Here is a 19,027-nt window from a genome sequence, read left to right on the forward strand (position 1 = left end):
TCCAATTATTTCCTCTACCCATTACTTCAATAAGACGAAGGAGGGAACAAAAAGTTAAACAGACCCTAACCAGAATTCTCTTAAAAGTTATGTTGGAAGGGTAAAATCAGTACATCATTTATACTCATTTTTTTATTCTTGTCACACAATCATATGCATCAGCCCTCCCAAATTAAAAGTAACACAAATAATAAATAGTGTCCAAATCTAATGAACTAAATGACTGTAATATATTCATAATAAACCCTTCTGAATTTAAAATGGTCCAGCCACTTGAGAAAAGAGTCTGGCAGTTCCTCAAAAGTTACATGTAGAGTTACCAGATGACCGAGCAAGTCCTCTCCTAGGTTTATACCCAGGAGAAATGAAAACGTATATCCACGCAAAGATTTATAGACAAATGTTCATAGCAGCATTATTCGTAATAGACAAAAAGTAGAAATAACCTGGGCATTGATTGCGGAAGAATGAACAGGAGTGCGGTGTGAATATGGAGAAGCAAAAGAAAACAAGGAAGTATGCGACCATGAAGCAAATGCTTAGTCTCAGAGATCAGAGGCTTAAAGAAAAGGATAGATTAAAACCTAAAAAGAAAGAAAAAAAAGATCCCAGCGCACTCAAGGAAAGAGAAGTCCCTCAACATCCTTCCTGCTTGTTCTTCCAATATAACACACAGCTGGGCCCACCTTACCACATTCTGGTTGATACCAATTTTATCAACTTCTCCATTAAAGCCAAACTGGACCTAGTACAGTCAATGATGGACTGTCTGTATGCCAAGTGTATCCCTTGTATAACTGACTGTGTAATGGCTGAAATTGAGAAATTGGGGCAGAAGTATCGAGTCGCTCTAAGGTTCGCCAAGGATCCAAGATTTGAACGATTACCGTGCACACACAAAGGAACCTATACAGATGACTGCTTAGTACAGAGAGTAACTCAGCACAAGTGTTACATCATGGCCACGGTTGACCGGGGCCTTAAGCGAAGAATCTGTAAGATCCCTGGAGTTCCTATCGTGTACATTTCTAACCATAGGTACGTTGAGCGGACGCCAGGTGATTACGGAGCCCCTCGGTTTTGATTCTGACAAGACAATGTTCCTCTGCCTTCAATTAACTTTTTCTGTTTCCAGCTCATTAAACATGCTATTTTATGGCTAAAAGAAAAAAAGAAAGAAAAGAAATAACCCAAATGTCCATTAACTGATGAATGAATAAATAAAATGCAATGCAATATTACTCAGCCATAGAAAGGAATGAAGTACCGATACATGTCACAACATGGATAAGCTTTGAAAACATTATACTAATTGAAAGAAGTCAGTCACACATACACACACAAAAACAAACAAACATATATTGTATGATTCCATTCATACGAAACATCAAGAATAGGCAAACCCATAGAGACAGAAAGATCTGTGGTTGCCTTGGGCTAAGGGCATTGTAGGGAAATGCTTATGGGTATAAGATTTCTTTCTTGGGTGATGAAAATGTCTTAAAATTGCTTTTAGTGATGGTTACACAACTTTATGAATACGCTAAAAGCCACTGAAATGTGCACTTTAAATGAGTGAATTATGATATATGAATTATATTTCATTAAGACTCTTATTAAATCCTCCATGCTAAGTCCTGTTGTCCCCCATCCTAACATCACAAGATATAAAATGAATAGAGGGCTTTATTATTCAAATTGTTTCTGGCAATAACATTATTAATTAGAAGGTATTAGGCAACACTACGGCATGGAATTTAACATATACAGTGTCTAATCATCAGAAGAGCTTTGCAAAGTAGATGTTTTTAGGAGACATTTAAGGCCTTCTCTTCCAAGCTTCCATCCTTCTTCTATGTAACACTGTGATCGAACATTTAATTTGGAATGATCCTCTATAATAGTGGAAGGTGGAAAATTAAATATTAAATAAAAATAATGAACTCTCAAATTAGAAAATAAAAAAACTGTTAACAAATTTCAAGTCCCAAAAGAGTTCATCATTATTTTAATAGGTAAGTTTTTGCCTATGTGAAGTAAGTGGCTGGTAGCCCCTAGGTCACCCTGCTCTGCCTATGTAGAACAATGTAACACTGACCCTAGCACCCAGATTGGGTCTCTTACTATCTCCACTGAAAGAACCTAGGCTCCTTGGAGAGTAGCTGATTCCATGTTTAGAACTGGGAGAAATCAAGATGAACCTGGGAAATCTTGTTAAAAATCAAGGATGCTTTCACAAGAAGCTGCTTTTCAGAGGTCAATTGAATTGGTTGTCTGTAAAAGACCATGGGCCCATAATGATGTTCCAAGAGGATAAAAGTGTAGTATGTGCTAAAAAAAAAAAAAAAAAATCATATTTACTGTTGGGAGGCAATTGACTGATGCCAAATTTCTAATTTTTGTAAAAGAGGGTATATAATAAGAACAAATGACTGAAATGAAAAATAAACATAAACTAACCCCAATTTATTTAATTGACACAATTCCTTCTCTTCATTAGGTAGTTCAAAGAGTTACTGGAGAAACAGCAATAGGGTTTTCTTTTTTTTTTTTTTTCGTAACCTGCATTCTGTATTTTGTATTAAAAATGTTTTTAAAAGATGCAAAGACTAACTGGGATTGCTGTGTTATCCTGCAGGAAGTGGCAGGCCGGAAGCTGGAGACGAGGGGACAGTGTCTCTCTCTGACTAAAGGTCTGTTTTGCCTCCTACTCAGAGCAGAAAGTTGAACCCTTTGCCTATTATACTTTAAATTGAAAATCATATTCTTTACATATGTTGGCATCTTCCCATCAATAACATCACCAGCCCATTGTGATAACCTCACTCTACCACTACAATCATGACTGCGATTCCAAAGGAAAACTGAAAAGAAAGTAATGAAATATGGTTGGAGGTTGGGGGAGGCCAGCATATTCAGGGTGGGAATGCAGAGAGAAGAGGCTAGAGAATTCATCCAGGCCAGAACGTCATCTTCTCTAGCCTGAAAAAGTGTCTTTGTTATGAAGACTGTGAAAGGCAATCTAAACTTGGTCAGGCCTATGTCATCTAATATTGACAATAATGTGTTTTTCAAGGACATTTGAAAAAGCCATTCTAGACAGAAATGGGCTAACGGTCACACAAAACTATCAAATGGCCCATTGGATGCACTTGGAGTAGAAAGTTTTGGAAGCCAAATTGAAATAATTCATTTCCAGGGGTAAATCAATTTTAAAAAATCTTTCACATGGCATAAACTGAATGAAGGCCAGTTTATGGTTTAAATATAACAATGCGTTCATTAAGAAAGTGTCTTAGCATTCCCCTTTCCCAAAATCAGTGTATGGATTAAATTGTCAATGCACTCCAGCCAAAGACAATGAAGAACACATATATAGTTAAATAAGTTGGGTTTGTTACTCATTGCAAAGAAAGAAAATGCACCACCTGGGGAACTTTGGGGTGTATCAATTAGATGATGCTAGAAAGGACTTATAAGAGTTGGGTTCATGGTAGGTGACTTTGGGGAGGATACAAGGAATCAGAGCTTTTGCTCTGGAACGAATATCGTCAGGAAGCAGGAAAAATTCTATGAATGAATATCTTAACAGCTATTATTTAGAAGGAGTGGAAGATTAGAGTGAGGCTAAAGTTGTAATGGGCAAAGAAGCAGCAGTCACTCATATTAGCATTAGGATGGGGAAGTTTGGAATTTTTGTGCTTTACATAGTGGCCTTGTTTTTTTTCCGTGCTTAGATAAGATTGCAAGAATGGCCTTGCAAGCTTTATTTAATCATGATCACACAGTGGCCTTATCTGATGTTGGTGTACTCTGACATTATTCATGTTCAACAGAGAACCAACCAGCCTCTTGATGTCACACTTTCCTAAAAACACACTTTCCTAAAGTCCGTAACTATAACTTTAAAAATTATTACATTAAAAAAATGCTACATACTTATGTCTTCTAATGTTAAAATATTATTGACAATGGCTGCTGGTTATTCACCATGGATCTTTGACCAAAATACATTTAATCCTTTGGGGGAAGGAATAACAGTGATCCTGGATATATGTGTGATGAGGATAAGTAAATGAAGACCTGTTGTTGTTAGGTGCTGTTGGGTTGATTCTGACTCATAGCAACCACATGTGACAAAGTAGAACTGCCCCATGCATTTTCTACGCTGTAATTTTTATGAGAGCAAATCGCCAGGTCTTCCTCCCACAGAGCTGCTGGGTGGGTTTGAATTGCCAACCTTTCAGTTAGCAGCTGAGCACTTAATGATTGTGCCACCAGGGTTCTTTAAAGAGGAAATAGTGGAATAGAAAACGTAAGGCAGGAACTTGCGCTGGATAATTCAACAGAAATAAGAATTTTTAAAAGGTTGTTGAAGAAAATAGACACTAAATTTCTCTGCAAGGGAAACCATCCTGTCTAAAACTTCATGTCTAATCTTCCTAGGGTCATGACAAAAGAGTTCTCTTTTTTTTTTAATTCTACATCTATTTTGCCTCAGAGACTGTAAGCTTCAGAATGGCAGAAACGTATTTCTTTTACCATCAGCCACTGCACAGAATAGGTGGATAATTAAATCTGTCATGTGAATGACTAAGGGAGCAAAATAGTGTGGCTATTTTTTGAAGGTTAAAAATTTACCTTTAATGGTTCATCTTTGTTTGCCATTCAAAGATTTCAACATTTTGTTGATTTTCTTCCTAAATTTCCTCTTGGAATAATGACAAGATATAATAATAGCAAATAGTCAATTGTTTTCTATTTTGAACATCAATATTTTTCCAAATTTTATTAGAAGTTTGAAATATAAATAAAATATGAAAGAAGGTACAACAAACCTCTTTAGAGTAACAACACACCACCCTTTGCTAAAGACTATCCTGGTACACATCTACTGTTTCAGTATAATTTTTAATAGTACTAACTTTCACTCTCAAAAGTGTCCCATTTTGTATGATCATTCTATCTATAATACACCCCCTAGAATCAAAAAATTATTTAAAAGGGGGGGCATATAAATTAAAAGAGACTTAAGAAACATATATATCTAGCAACCAAATATAATCCAACACATGTTTGAATTCTGGCTCAAATTAACTATTTAAAAAATTATGAGAAAATTAGGGAAACATGAATACTGACTGGTTTTTGGTGATATTATGTGTTAATTTTTAAGTGTATAATGGTCTTTTGCAGTTTGAAATTGATCATATATGTAATTAAGATGCATTGATAATTACTGGTGGTTGGAATGCAAAAGTTGGAAACAAAGAAAGATCAGTACATGGAAAATAAGGCCTTGGTAATAGAAAGAACACTGGAGGTCTCATGATAGAATTTGGCAAGACCAATGACTTATTCATTGCAAATACCTTTTTCCAACAATGTAAACAGCAACTATACACATGGATCTCACCGATGGAATACACAGGAATTAAACTGACTACTTATGTGAAAAGAGAAAATGGAAAAGCACAGCATAATTAGTCAGAACAAGGCCAGGGGATGACTGCCTAACAATTAATTGCTCATATGCAAATTCGATTTGAAGCTGAAGAAAACTAAAACAAGTTCATGAGAGCCAAAATACAACCTTGTGTATATCCCACCACCTGAATTTAGAGACCATCTGAGGACTAGATTTGACACACCGAACACTAATGACAAAGACCAGACGAATTGTAGAATGACATCTAGGACATCATACATAAAGAAAGCAAAAGGTCATTAAAAAGATAGGAAAGAAAGAAAATCTCAAAATGTATGTCAAAACAGACCCTGGAACTTGCTACTGAACATAGAGTAGCTAAACTGAATGGAAGAAACGATGAAGAAGCTGAACGCAATATTTCAAAGGGCAGCTCAAGAAGACAAAGTAAAGTATTATAATGATTTGTGCAAAACCCTGGAGTTAGAAAAACAAAAGGGAAGAACACACTCAGAATTTCTCAAGCTGAAAGAACTGAAGAAAAAATTCAAGCCTCAAGTTGCAATTTTGAAGGATTCTATGGGCAAAATATTGAAGGACAAAGGAAGTATCAAAAGAAGATGGAGGGAATACACAGGATCACTGTAACAAAAAGGATTGGTCAACGTTCAACCATTTCAGGAGATAACATATGATCAAGAACTGACCGTACTGAAGGAAGTCCAGGCCTCACTGAAGACGTTAGTGAAAAACAAGACCCAGGAGTTGATAGAATACCAAATGAGATGTTTCAACAAATGGATGCAGCACTGGAGGTGCTCACTCATCTATGCCAAGAAACTTGGAAGACAAATACCCGTATTTGTGCCCATTCCAAAGAAAGGTGATACAATAGGATGTGGAAAATATTAAAAAAAAAAAAATCTTTAATATCCCACAAGTAAAATTTTGCTGAAGAGGATTCAAATATGGTTGCAGTGGTACAACCACAAGGAACTTCCGGAAATTCAAGCCAGATTCAGAAGAGGATGTGGAATCAGGGATATCATTGCTGGTGTCAGATGGATCCTGGCTGAAAGCAGAGCATACCAGAAAGATGTTTACCTGTGTTCTACTGACTATGCAAAGGCATTGTACTGTGTGGATCATAACAGATTATGGATAACATTGTGAAGAATAGGAATTCCAGAACATTTAATTGTGCTCATACTGAACCCGTACATAGACCAAGAGGCAGTCAATCAAACAGAACAAGGGGATGTTTTGTTGCTTAAAACCAGGAAAGGTGTGCGTCAAGGTTGTATCCTTTCACCATACATATTCAATCTGTATGTTGAGAAAATAATCCAAGAAGCTGAACTATAAGAAGAAGAATGTGGCATCAGGATTGGAGGAAGATTCATTGATTCGTTAATAACCTGTGTTATGCAGATGACACAACCTTGCTTGCTGAAAGTGAAGAGGACTTGAAGCATTTACTGATGAAGATCAAAGACTATAGCCTTTGTATGGATTACACCTCAACATAAAGAAAACAAAAATTCTCGCAACTGGGACAATAAGCAACATCATGATAAATGGCTTACAGCTCACTCAGGGCCTGAATTTCCAGCAGTTCCCTGTAACTATACTGCTGCAGCCACTTTTTAATGATCTTCACCAATATTTTACTTGCGTATGATGTTAATGATATATTTTTTTTAATTTCTGTATTCGGTTGGATCACCTTTCTTGGGAATAGGCATAAATATGGATCTCTTCCAGTCAGTTGGCCAAGTAGCTGTCTTCCAAATTTCTTGGCATAGATAAGTGAGTGCTTTCAGCACTCCATCCATTTGTTGAAACATCTCAATAGATATTCCATCGATTCCTGCTGACTTGTTTTTCGCCAATGCCTTCAGCGCACCTTGGACTTCTTCCTTCAGTTCCTGATCACATGCTACCTCTTGAAATAGTTGAACGTCGACCAATTCTTTTTTGCTGTAATGACTCTGTATATTACTTCCAACTTCTTTTGATGCTTCCTGCATTGCTTAACATTTAACATTTCCCCCATGGAATCCTTCACTATTGCAACTCAAAGCTTGAATTTTTTCTTCAGTTCTTTCAGCTTGAGAAATGCCAAGTGTGTTCTTCCCTTTTGGTTTTCTATCTCCAGCTCTTTGCACATGTTATTATAATACTTTACTTTGTTCAGTTCTTTTACTTCATCATTTCTTCCTTTTGCTTTAGCTACTTGATGTTCAAGGGCAAGTTTCAGAGTCTCTCTGACATCCATTTTGGTCTTTTCTTTCTTTCCTGTTTTTTAATGACCTCTTGATTTCTTCATGGATGATGTCCTTGATGTCATTCCACGACTCATCTGGTCTTTGGTCATCAGTGTTCAACATGTTGAATCTATTCTTGAGATAGTCTCTAAATTTAGGTGGGATATACTCAAGATCATACTTTGGCTCTCTTCAACTTATTCTACTTTTCTCCAGTTTCAACTTGAACTTGCATATGAGCAATTGATGGTCTGTTCTGCAGTCAGCCCTTGGCCTTGTTCTGACTGATCATATTGAGCTTTTCCATCATCTCTTTGCACAGATGTAGTCAGTTTGGTTCCTGTGTATTCCATTTGGTGAGGTCCATGTGTATAGTCACCATTTATGTTGGTGAAAAAAGGTATTTGCAGTGAAAGAGTTGTTGGTCTTGCAAAACTCTGTCATGCCATCTCCCGCATTGTTTCTATCACCAAGGCTGTATTTTCCAACTACCCATCCTTCTTCTTTGTTTCCAACTTTGGCATTCCAATCACCAATAATTATCAGTGCATCCTGATTTCACGTTCTATCAATTTCAGACTACAGAAGCTGGTAAAAATCTTCAATCTCTTCATCTGTGGCTTTAGTGTTTGGTGCATAAATTTGAATAAGAGTTGTGTTACCTGGTCTTTCTTGTAGGCGTACTGATATTATCCTATCACTGACAGTGTTGTACTTCAGGAAAGATCTTGAAATGTTCTTTTTTGAGGATGAACGCAATACCATTCCTCTTCAAGTTGTCATTTTGGCATAGTAGACCATAAAACCCAAACCATAGACCATATGATTGTCCAATTCAAAATGGCCAATACCAAGTCCATTTCAGCTCACTAATGCCTAGGATATTGGTATTTATGGGTTCCATTTCATATTTGACTCTTTCCTATTTTCCTAGATTCATACTTTGTGCATTCCACGTTCCGATTATTAATGGATGTTTGCAGCTGTTTCTTCTCATTTTGAGTGGTGACACATCAGGAAATAGAGGTCCCAAAAGCTTGACTCCATCCACATCATTAAGGTAGACTTTACTTTGAGGAAACAGCTCTTCCCCAGTCATCTTTTGAGTGCTTTCCAACCTGGGGAGCTCATCTTCCAGCACTATATCAGACAGTGTTCTGCTGCTATTCGTAAGGTTTTCACTGGCTAATGCTTTTCAGAAGTGGACTGCCGGGTCCTTCTTCCTGGTCTGTCTTAGTCTGGAAGCTCAGCTGAAACCTGTCTGCCATGGGTGACCCTGTTGGTATCAGAATACTGGTGGCATAGCTTCCAGCATCACAGCAACATGCAAGCCCCACAGTATGACAAACTGACAGACACGTGGGGGAATCAATTAAATATATTTAATAGTTATATATTTATTAATATTTTCTATTTATTCAATTTTGTTAAATACCCCCCCCCCCAGTATTGTACGCTGAGGTATTGTATGCCAGCTACAGCATACAATACCTAGCCACTGCCGTTGAGTCGATTCTGACTCATAGCAACCATATAGGGCAGAGTAGAACTGCCCCATAGAGTTTCCAAGGAGCACCTGGCGGATTCAAACTGCTGACTTTTGGTTAGCAGCCACAACATTTAACCACTATGCCACCAGGGTTTCCATACAATACCTAGGGGGGAATATTTAACAAAATTGAATAAATATTATTAAATATATTTAACTGATAGTTAAAAAAATCTTTCTCCACACGAAGAAATCTACTAGGTCTAGAGATCTTTTCAGATGAGTTTGTCATAATAAGCAAGTAACATATAATTCAAGTCCAATATAAACTAGTCTAGAGCATAGAAATAATAAATCCTCCATTTTATTAGATCAGTTTAATCTAGATATTTTAAGACAAAGACAATACTTAAAAGAACACTTTAGACTAATTTAATATTAAGGATATTCTAAGAAATCCCAAATAAAATCTTTAACTAGCTTAATCCAGCAATGTTTCAAAAAGACTGTCAAGCACAGAAGAGATGGCAAGGCCTGATCTGACCAGTAAGGACACACACACAAAAACCAAACCAGTTGTAGTCTAGTTGATTCCCACTCCTGGCAACCCCATGTGTGCCGAGTAGAACTGCTCCATAGGGTTTTCAAAGATGTGATTTTTCGGAAGCAGATTGCCAGGCCTTTCTTCTGAGGCACCTCTGGGTGGGTTTGAGTCAACAATCTTTTGGCTAGTAGTTGAAAGCTTAACTGTTTCTACTACCCAGGGACTCCCTAGTAAAGGCACAAGGATCCACTTTTCGTTTCAGACCAATTACTACTTACAGAAGAAACCCTGGTGGCGCAGTGGTTAAGCACTGGGCTGCTAATCAAAAGGTCAGTATTTGAACCCACCAGCTGTTCTGCAGGAGAAAGATATGGCAGTCTGCTTCCATAAAGATTACAGCACTGGAAACCCTATGGGACATTTCTACCCTACTCTATAGGTTTGTTGTCCTGGAGGGTCGTTATGAGTCAGAAACAACTCGATGACAATGAGGTTTTTGTTTCTTTTTTTTTATTGTGCTTTAAGTGAAAGTCTACAGTTCAAGTTAGTTTCTCATACAAAAATTTATACACACATTGTTATTGTTATGTGACCCTAGCTGCTCTCCCTGTAGTGACACAGCACACTCCTCCTTACCACCCCAGATTTCCCGTGTCCATTCAACCAGCCCCTGTCCCTTTTTGCCTTCTCATCTCACCTCCGGACGAGAGCTGCCCATTTAGACTCATGTTGAGCTAAGAAGCACTGTCTTCACAAGCATCATTTTATATCTTATAGTCCAGTCTAATCTTTGTCTGAAGAGTTGGCTTCGGGAATGGTTTCAGTTCTGGGCTAACAGAGTCTGGGGGCCATGTTTTCTAAGGTCCTTCCAGTCTCAGTTAGACCATTAAGTCTGATCTTTTTACTAGAATTCGAGTTCTGCACCCCATTTTTCTCCTGCTCCGTCGAGGACTCTCTCGTATTTCTCTTTCAGGGCAGTCATGGGTGGTAGCCAGGCACCATCTAGTTCTTCTGGTCTCAGGCTGATGGAGTCTTTGGCTTATGTGGCCCTTTCTGTCTCTTGGGCTAATATTTTCCTTGTGTCTTTGGTGTTCTTCATTCTCCTTTGCTCCAGGTCGGTTAAGACCAACTGATGCATCTTAGATAGCTGCTTGCTAGCATTTAAGACCTCAGACTCCACTCACCAAAGTGCGACGCAGAACATTTTCTTAATAAACAATTGACCTAGAAGTCCCCTGAAACCGTGATCCTCAGACCCCAACCCCTGCTACCCTAGCCCTCAAAGTGTTTGGTTGTATTCAGGAAACATCTTAGCTTTTGGTTTAGTCCAGTTGTGCTGACTTCCCCTGTATTGTGTGTTATCTTTCCTGTCACCTTGTTTTTGTTTTATTACTTACAGAGACAGTGAAAGTAAGAATAGCCAGGGCGCCATCTCCCCGTGGTGCTTGTCTTGTCCCACGCAATAAAAATGACAGCACCAAACAAAAAGGAACTATGAGTACAATGTGAGTTGGGATATTGCATTTCTAAGGAGACAATTCCAGACTGCAGCTAAGCTGTTTTATACTCTGCAGCTTTATTCCGAAGGAGGCCAGGCAGGAAGCCCCTGGCCTCAACAGAACCCAGGAAGCCGCTAGAAACTGTCCATTAGCAGCTCCCAGGGAGATGGAAGGTGAGTGGGAGATGGCCTCCAGACAGTACTACCCAAGTCTCCCTTCCCTGGTGTTCTGGGAGGATCACAAGTGGTCTGTCAAAAGTCAGATAGGCTACGGTTCAAACCTTTGCCTGTGAGGTCTATGTGGGTGGATGCATGCAAGGTCACCAGGGAGCCATGATGGAGCCGTGTCCCTACAAATTCATCATGAAAAAGTAGTATTTGTCAGGGAATGCAAGAAATTTTAACATTAGAAAGGTTATTTATGTAATTATATACACTAACAGATTATAGGAGAAAAAAGTCATATTAACATCTCTATCTCTAGACAAAAACAAAATATGTGATAAAATTCAATACCCACTCCTAAAAAAAAAAAAAAAAACCTGTTGCTGCCAAGTCAATTCCAACTCATAGTGGTCCTATAGCACGTAGAACTGCTTCATAGAGTCTTTGACACTGTAATCTCTATGGAAGCAGATTGCCACATCTTTTTCCCAAAGAGTGGCTGACGAGTTGGAACTGCTGACCTTCAGTTAGCATCCAAGCGCTTAACCACTGGGCCACCAGGGCTCCTACCCATTCCTGGGAGTAAAAAAAAAACAGAAACGAAACTCTTAGAAAATTAGAAATAGGCGAAAACATCTTTAACCTGGTAAAACGTTATCACCCTAAACATTGCAGCAAACTTAATGGTAAAACATTTGAACCATTAAAACATTTGCAGTGTTTCACTTAAAAGCAGATGTAAGACAATAATGCTGGCAATCACTGTTTCTATTCAACATCATACCGAAGACACTAGTCAATTCAATGAGATAAGAAAAAAAGAAAAGCGATTGAACAGAAGCGAATCTGTCATCATTCCCTGATCAAGCTCATTAATGATACTGCTCGAATCCTAGACCTTTCTAAAACAAATATAAAAACTTGTCATCATCTGTTTAATCACAGCGTGGTGGCTGCACAAGACTCCATTATGACTTTCTGTATTTTCTGTATGTTTGGAATAATTTATAATTTAATTTTTTAACTTAAAGTTTAAGGTGGGGGGAAACTTGCATCTTACTAAAATTAAAAATAACCATCACATGCAACCACAATTTAAGGACTATCGATAAAGATCAATTAAAATAGCATTACTGAACTTTAAAATAATGAAAGTGGATTAATTTCATATTGCGTGAATTGTTCCTGTGGCCTGTGACTTAAGTCTTGAACAGATATGTCCACAGGAGAGAGCGTGGGCTCAGCTGGCTTTGAGATATGAAAAGCAAGCTTTTCAAGATCCAAATAAATTTCCATTTATTCCTGGGCCACTAAAAAAATGCAAGTAAGGATACATTTCTTATGAACCATTTGGGTAATCAGAATTAAAATATGAGGGAAAAAGCTGGTTCATGACTTGACTAATTGTTTTTCCTCCACAGCCAGAACCAAAAAAAAAAACAAACCCAATGCCATCGGGTCGATTCTGACTCATAGCAACCCTACTGGACAGAGTAGAAGTGCCTCATAGGGTTTCCAAGGAGCACCTGGTGGATTTGAACTGCCGACTTTTTGGTTAGCAGCTGTAGCTTTTAACCACTACGTCCCCAGGGTTCCCATATACATATGTAATATAGATGATTCTTCACTAATATAGAAAATGCCTTACCAGTACATCACAATCTTTTCTAGAGCTGTGGTTTTCAGCCTGAGGGGGACCTCTCCATTATGCGTACAGAGCCCTGTGAGAAGGCTGGAAACTGCCGTTCCCCCACAGCTAATCGTATCTCTAAAGCCCCTGGAGGGAGCATCGCTTAACTGATGGGATCCTGCAGAAAGGAGGACATTAACCTCCAGTTTGAGAAAAGGTTGAATCCCTGCGTCTGAAACATTATGTAAATTATCAGATTATTATTCGGAGAAACGTGGCTGTCTGCTGCTTTGAACTGGAGATGATTAGAACAGGGTAGAAAGCTGAGTGAGCAATGCTGTAGCCACGTTTTACACAACTTGGTTTGCTGCCAGTGTCTGTAGTAAAAAAAAAAAAAAAAAAACTGTAGTAGTCAGATTTAATTCTAGTGACACTATGAAATGTAGTGTGTCGTGCATAAAATATCCATGTAGCAAGTAATTGGGCAGTCCAAAATAACCAGGTTTCTGAAAACTGATAAATACTGGCTGGGTGAAATGTTTTGTCATTTTTAGGCACCCTCCAAAAAAGTAAATTATAATATCTATTCTAATTCAAACTTGTTCCTACTTCCTCTGATTTTTCTCTCTGGTTGACACACACGGGAAGGATCCAGCCGGTTTATAAAAACAAGACCTCTCCTTTGAGATAAGAGGGTGGACCTTACAACACAGGATTAGACACGTTAATACACACTCTTGGGAAACACCAATAAAGCATTCCCCACAGTTTTTTCATCCATAGGTCTGCTAAGAAAGTCTACCCTCAGAGCGTACTCTCATTAATAAATCTGTACGATTTATCACTAACCTGTGAGTTAATACTGGACTTTTTCAAATACACTAATAAATAACTTTATGGCACCAGAAGAAAGAGATTGACCATAAGTAATAAGACGGTAGTGAGAAATTTAGGACAAGCAAATACATTTTTCAACTCACTTCTCATTCTCTGGTCTGAAGACACTGGAACACAGAAAGGTAAAAAAAAAAAACTTTTTTTTTTTTAAACTCTACTAAGACAGTAAGACTTTGGGGCTGGCCTTGATAATTCCTAAGATTCTCACTTGTAATGTTGCTGTCCTTATAGGTATCAATTTTTCTTCTTTATTTCCGGCTTGGTTCTTTATCTCTTATCTTTTTTTTTTTTTTGTATACTATCTGTCTCATATACACTTGGAGACTGCCTAATTCTGCTGTTTGCCCAGGGTACAGAAAGTACATCTTAAAATGTTTTCCCATCCAGTTTGTTTCCTTCAAAGCACAAAGGGCCATAGAGAAGTCCACAGAAGCTTTTAGACAAGCCTCCACTAGTACTTCATAAATGCTATGTAAGAAAAATGAGAATGAAGGATCAAGTCCTCAATAGTAGATCCCACCATGTCTGTGGTCTCTTGTAACTAGTGCAATTACAAGTAAAACTGCTTCAGTCCTTATTAGCAGCATGGTGTAATGGCCAAAACGGTGGTTCTAGACTTGACAGAAATGAAGATTTCAGTCCTATCTTCATCACATGGGATCTGAAGGCCTAACAAAACCATTTTATTTTCCCTTTAAGTTTTCCAGAGATATGTTTTCCACCTTCTCCACATTCTTCAAGCCCCCAAACACCAGAACCTCCTTCCCACTCAGCAAGACCTTGTCTCAAACTTCTCAGTGAAAATAGACCTCCCTCAGCTTCCCGCTCCTCCTCACCTACTAACTCACTAAAATATGTACCTTTCCTGCCCTCTGCTCCCCCGTCCCAATGAAAGAAGTGAACTTTCTCCTGCCTATGGGTAATCACTTAGCCTTGGCCCTAAAATCTATTTGCATCCACTTCTTCTAAGACCTTCCTGTATGAACTACCCCTACATCTTCAAAATATTTCAACAAGTATTTTCCCATTAGAAATGTAAATACTTTTTAGTCTCTCCCGTCTTTATAAAAATACATCACACGTGTCCCCATTTAGCTTTTTCTTTCCTCCATTTCATGATCATACTTCTCAAAAGAGATGTCAACACTTACCTATACCATGCTCCTCAATTCACTACAAACAGGTTTATTCTCAATCACTCCCGTGATACTGTTCCATCCAGAGTCACTGACCAAAAATTAACAGACACACATTGTTGTCATTGTTGTTAGACGCAGTTGAGTTGGCTCCACTCATAACAACCCTATGTACAAGAAAATGAAACACTGCCTGGTCCTGGGTCATTCTCACAATCTTTGCTATGATTGAGCCCATTGTTGCAGCCAATGTTATCGATCCATCTTGTTGAGGATCTTCCTCTTTTTATCTGACCCTCTACTTTACCATGCATGATGTCCTTTTCCAGGGACTGGTCCCTCCTGATAACATGTTCAACGCATGCAAGACAAAGTTTCACCATCCTCTCTTCTAAGGAGCATTCTGGCTGTACTTCGTACAAGACAGATTTGTTTGTTCTTCTGGCAGTATGGTATATTCTGTATTCTTTGCCAACACCATAATTCAAAGACATCAATTCTACTTCAGTCGTCCTTATTCATTGTTCACATTTTGCGTGCATATGAGGTGATTGAAAATACCACGGCTTGGGTCAGGCGCACTTTAGTCCTTAAACTGACGTCCTTGCTTTTCAACACTTTAAAGAGGTGTTTTGCAGCAGATTTGGCCAAAACAATACATTATCTGATTTCTTGACTGCTGTTTCTGTGGCTGTTGATTGTGAATCCAAGTAAAATAAAATCCTTGACAACTTCAATCTTTTCTCCATTTATCATGATGTTGCTTATTTGTCCATTGTGAGAATTTTTCTTTTCTTTATGTTGAGGTGCAATCCATACTGAAGGCTGTAGTCTTTGATCTTCTTCAGTAAGTGCTTCAAGTCCTCTTCACTTTCAGCAAGCAAGGTTGTGTCATCTGCATATCGCAGATTGTTAATGCATCTTCCTCCAGTCCTGATGCTGCATTCTTTTTCATACAGTCCAGCTTCTCAGATTATTTGCTCAGCATACAGATTGAATAAGCATGTTGAAAGGATACCGCCCTGACAGACACCTTTCCTGGCTTTAAACCATACAGTATCACCTTGCTCTGTTTGAACGACTGCCTCTTGGTCTATGTACAGGTGCCTTATGAGCAAAATTAAGTGTCCTTGAATTCCCATTCTTCGAAATGTTATCCATAATTTGTCGTGATCCACACAGTCCAATGCCTTTGAATAGTCAATGGTATTCTCTGCTTTCAGCCAAGATCCATCTGCCATCAGCAGTGATATCCCTGGTTCCATGTCCTCTTCTGAGTCCAGCTTGAACTTCTGGCAGTTCCCTGTTGACGTACTGGTGCAACCGCTTTTGAATGATCTTTAGCAAAATTTCACGTGTGTGATATTAATATTATTTGATAATTTCCACATTCTGTTCGATCACCTTTCTTTGGAATGAGCACAAATGGACACGGATTAGATACTACTGATTTTATCTTTTCCTTTGTCTTTCACAACATCACTTCTTCCGGTTTCTACATATTTCTTTGGTACTCATCTTCATCCCCCTTCATGGAAATCACTGCTATTGCCTATACTGTAGGTAACAAGGTCTTCTGAGGTTTCATTCCCAGGACTCTGCTCTTCTTCTTCACATTCTTCCTGGAAAATCTCTTCCTCATTTCTACCTTCAATTATACTCCAAAATATATTGGTGACTAACAAATCTTTTTGTCAAGGCTGGATTGTTCTCCTGAGCACCTAACCTCAATATATCCAACTGCCCACTGACCATCTCCACTTGGATGTTTACATATACCTTATGCTCAGTTTATCTAAAACTTAACTCCCACCACTCCATACCCTAAGCCTGTTCCTCCTATGAGCCCTAGCTTCAGGTGGAGCAGAGTCATCGACGTCAATGGCCATACCAGTCCCCAGGGAGCCAGTGTTTGCTCCTTCTTCTACCCACAGATCAAGTCAATCTCTAGATCCTGGTGATACCTGGTGATAGTTCCTTAACATCTCTTATATCTGCCTACTTTTTTCTACCTGCATTATCTCTACTTTCTTTCAGACCCCCACCACTGCCTGATTGGATTACTTTAACAATCTTCTATCTCCTGGTTTTCACTTTCTTTTAAATCAGGGTTCAGCCAACTGCCACCCACTGGCCAAATCCAACTCCCTGCCTGTTTTTGTAAATAAAGTTTTATTGTAGTACAGTCACATCCACTTATCTACATATTGTCAATGGCTGCTGTTGTCCCACAATGGCAGCAGCAAGTCAGAGAAGTTAAGACAGAGACTGTATGGCCCAAAAGCTGAAATACAACTTTCTAGAATTATAGCAACAAAAATAACAAAAAATAATGGTAAGGTTAATTTATGAATAGAAGTGGCAGTTTTAAGAATAGGTACAAAAACTAGGTAAAAAGATTTCAGAAAGTGTTTTATTTGAAATTATAGAAAAAAAAAATTATGTTGTGATCAATCTGTGCTTTCTAAAGGACATGAGCAACAAGTTCACCAAAGAAGAAATACCAGTGACATATAAACATAAGTAAAAAGAATATTAAAACTTATGAATGGGTATTTTGGACTCAGCTATACCCAAGACGGAGTCTATCTTAAAAGTTTGGGTGACTGCTGAACCTCTGAGCCTCAACTTTGTCATCTGTAGAAAGGAGATAATAATGTGGTGTGACGGTTAAATTTAACTGTCAACTTGTCTAGAGTATGATAGTTGTTTTTTTAGAACACTAGCCTAGTTGCTGTCATGAAGTAGTTACATGTGATGAAATCAGCTGGCCTAGGTAAAGCAGATTACTCTTCATAATGTGAGTGGACTTCATCCAATCAGTTGAAGGCTTTAAGAGCAAAGAGGGAGTTTCCTTAGGATGTGTTTAGCCTTCAGACTATAAAGAGACACTTCGCAAGAACTTCATCACTCTTCACTCTTCCCATCACCTGAGCTATGTATTCTGGGACACATGCCTACAGGAGTCATCGGCCTGTCATCTGACCTACAGATTTGGATTTGCTAGCCTCCCACAATTTCTTTAAAATAAATCTTTCCACAGACAAATAGAAAGATAGATAGACAGGTAGATAGATGATGGATGGATGGATGGATGGATGGATGGATGGATGGATGGATGGATGGATGGATGGATGGATGGATGATAGGTAAGTAGGTAGAGAGAGAGACAGAGAGAGAGAGAGAGAGATAATCTTACTCGTTCTGTTTCTCTAGAGGACATTTGAAACCTAAAGAAACAAAAATCCCAACTCAAACTAGATAAAACAATAAGAAACATGCCATCACACTCAGCTATATCTAAATGAGAGACTCCTTCCGGGTCTCTTTTCTAAAGATCAAGGAATCATTTCCAGAAACTCCCCGGCAGACTTTCATTTGTGTCTCATTGGCCAGAAATGAGCATCCCAAACATGGCAGAACAAACCATTGGTCACAAGAATAGAATCACTTCTACATCAACCCCTAAAGTTACAGATGGGGACAGCTTTCCCTGAGACATAGGTGGCAAAAGAGAGAGGTGGATTCTTGACAAAATTACAGTCTGTTAGGAAGGAAGTGGGTGGGAAGGAGGGAGACTTTGTCACATGACCAGCAGTTGACTACTATGAATATCAACCTCATGGGTTTGATACAAAAATTAAATGGAAAGATGTACCTAAACGGTTTTGCAGAAGGCTTGGTTAATGCATATGATATATTCTTAGTAAATATTAGCTGGTTAAACTGTTTTATTATTCAAAGACCTTGGCCTCTGTATTGATCATGGACTAGATTTTCTTTGTGTCTCTTATATCTTAGCAAACAAGCAGTAAATGTTAGCTGTTTTTAATAATAATACAAAAAGTATGGAAGTATCTACACCAAAATATTGAAAATACTTTTCTCTAAGAGGTTGGACCATAGGTGATTTAAATACATAGTTTTATTTTTGCTTATCTTGGTTTTAAGCCTTCTGTACTGAAAGCATATT

The 19,027-nt window shown here is 38.4% G+C and overlaps 1 protein-coding gene across 1 annotated transcript; it reads left to right on the top strand.

Moving 5' to 3' along the window:
* Positions 1 to 439: 439 nt before the first annotated feature.
* LOC100656391 (rRNA-processing protein FCF1 homolog) lies at positions 440 to 1,099 on the top strand. Its single transcript, XM_064290880.1, has one exon. The coding sequence runs from the start codon at positions 491 to 493 to the stop codon at positions 1,082 to 1,084; it is 594 nt and encodes a 197-aa protein (XP_064146950.1). The 5' UTR covers positions 440 to 490; the 3' UTR covers positions 1,085 to 1,099.
* Positions 1,100 to 19,027: the final 17,928 nt, after the last annotated feature.

The sequence above is a fragment of the Loxodonta africana genome, chromosome 9 (genome assembly GCF_030014295.1).
Source record: "Loxodonta africana isolate mLoxAfr1 chromosome 9, mLoxAfr1.hap2, whole genome shotgun sequence".
Lineage (NCBI taxonomy): Eukaryota > Metazoa > Chordata > Mammalia > Proboscidea > Elephantidae > Loxodonta > Loxodonta africana.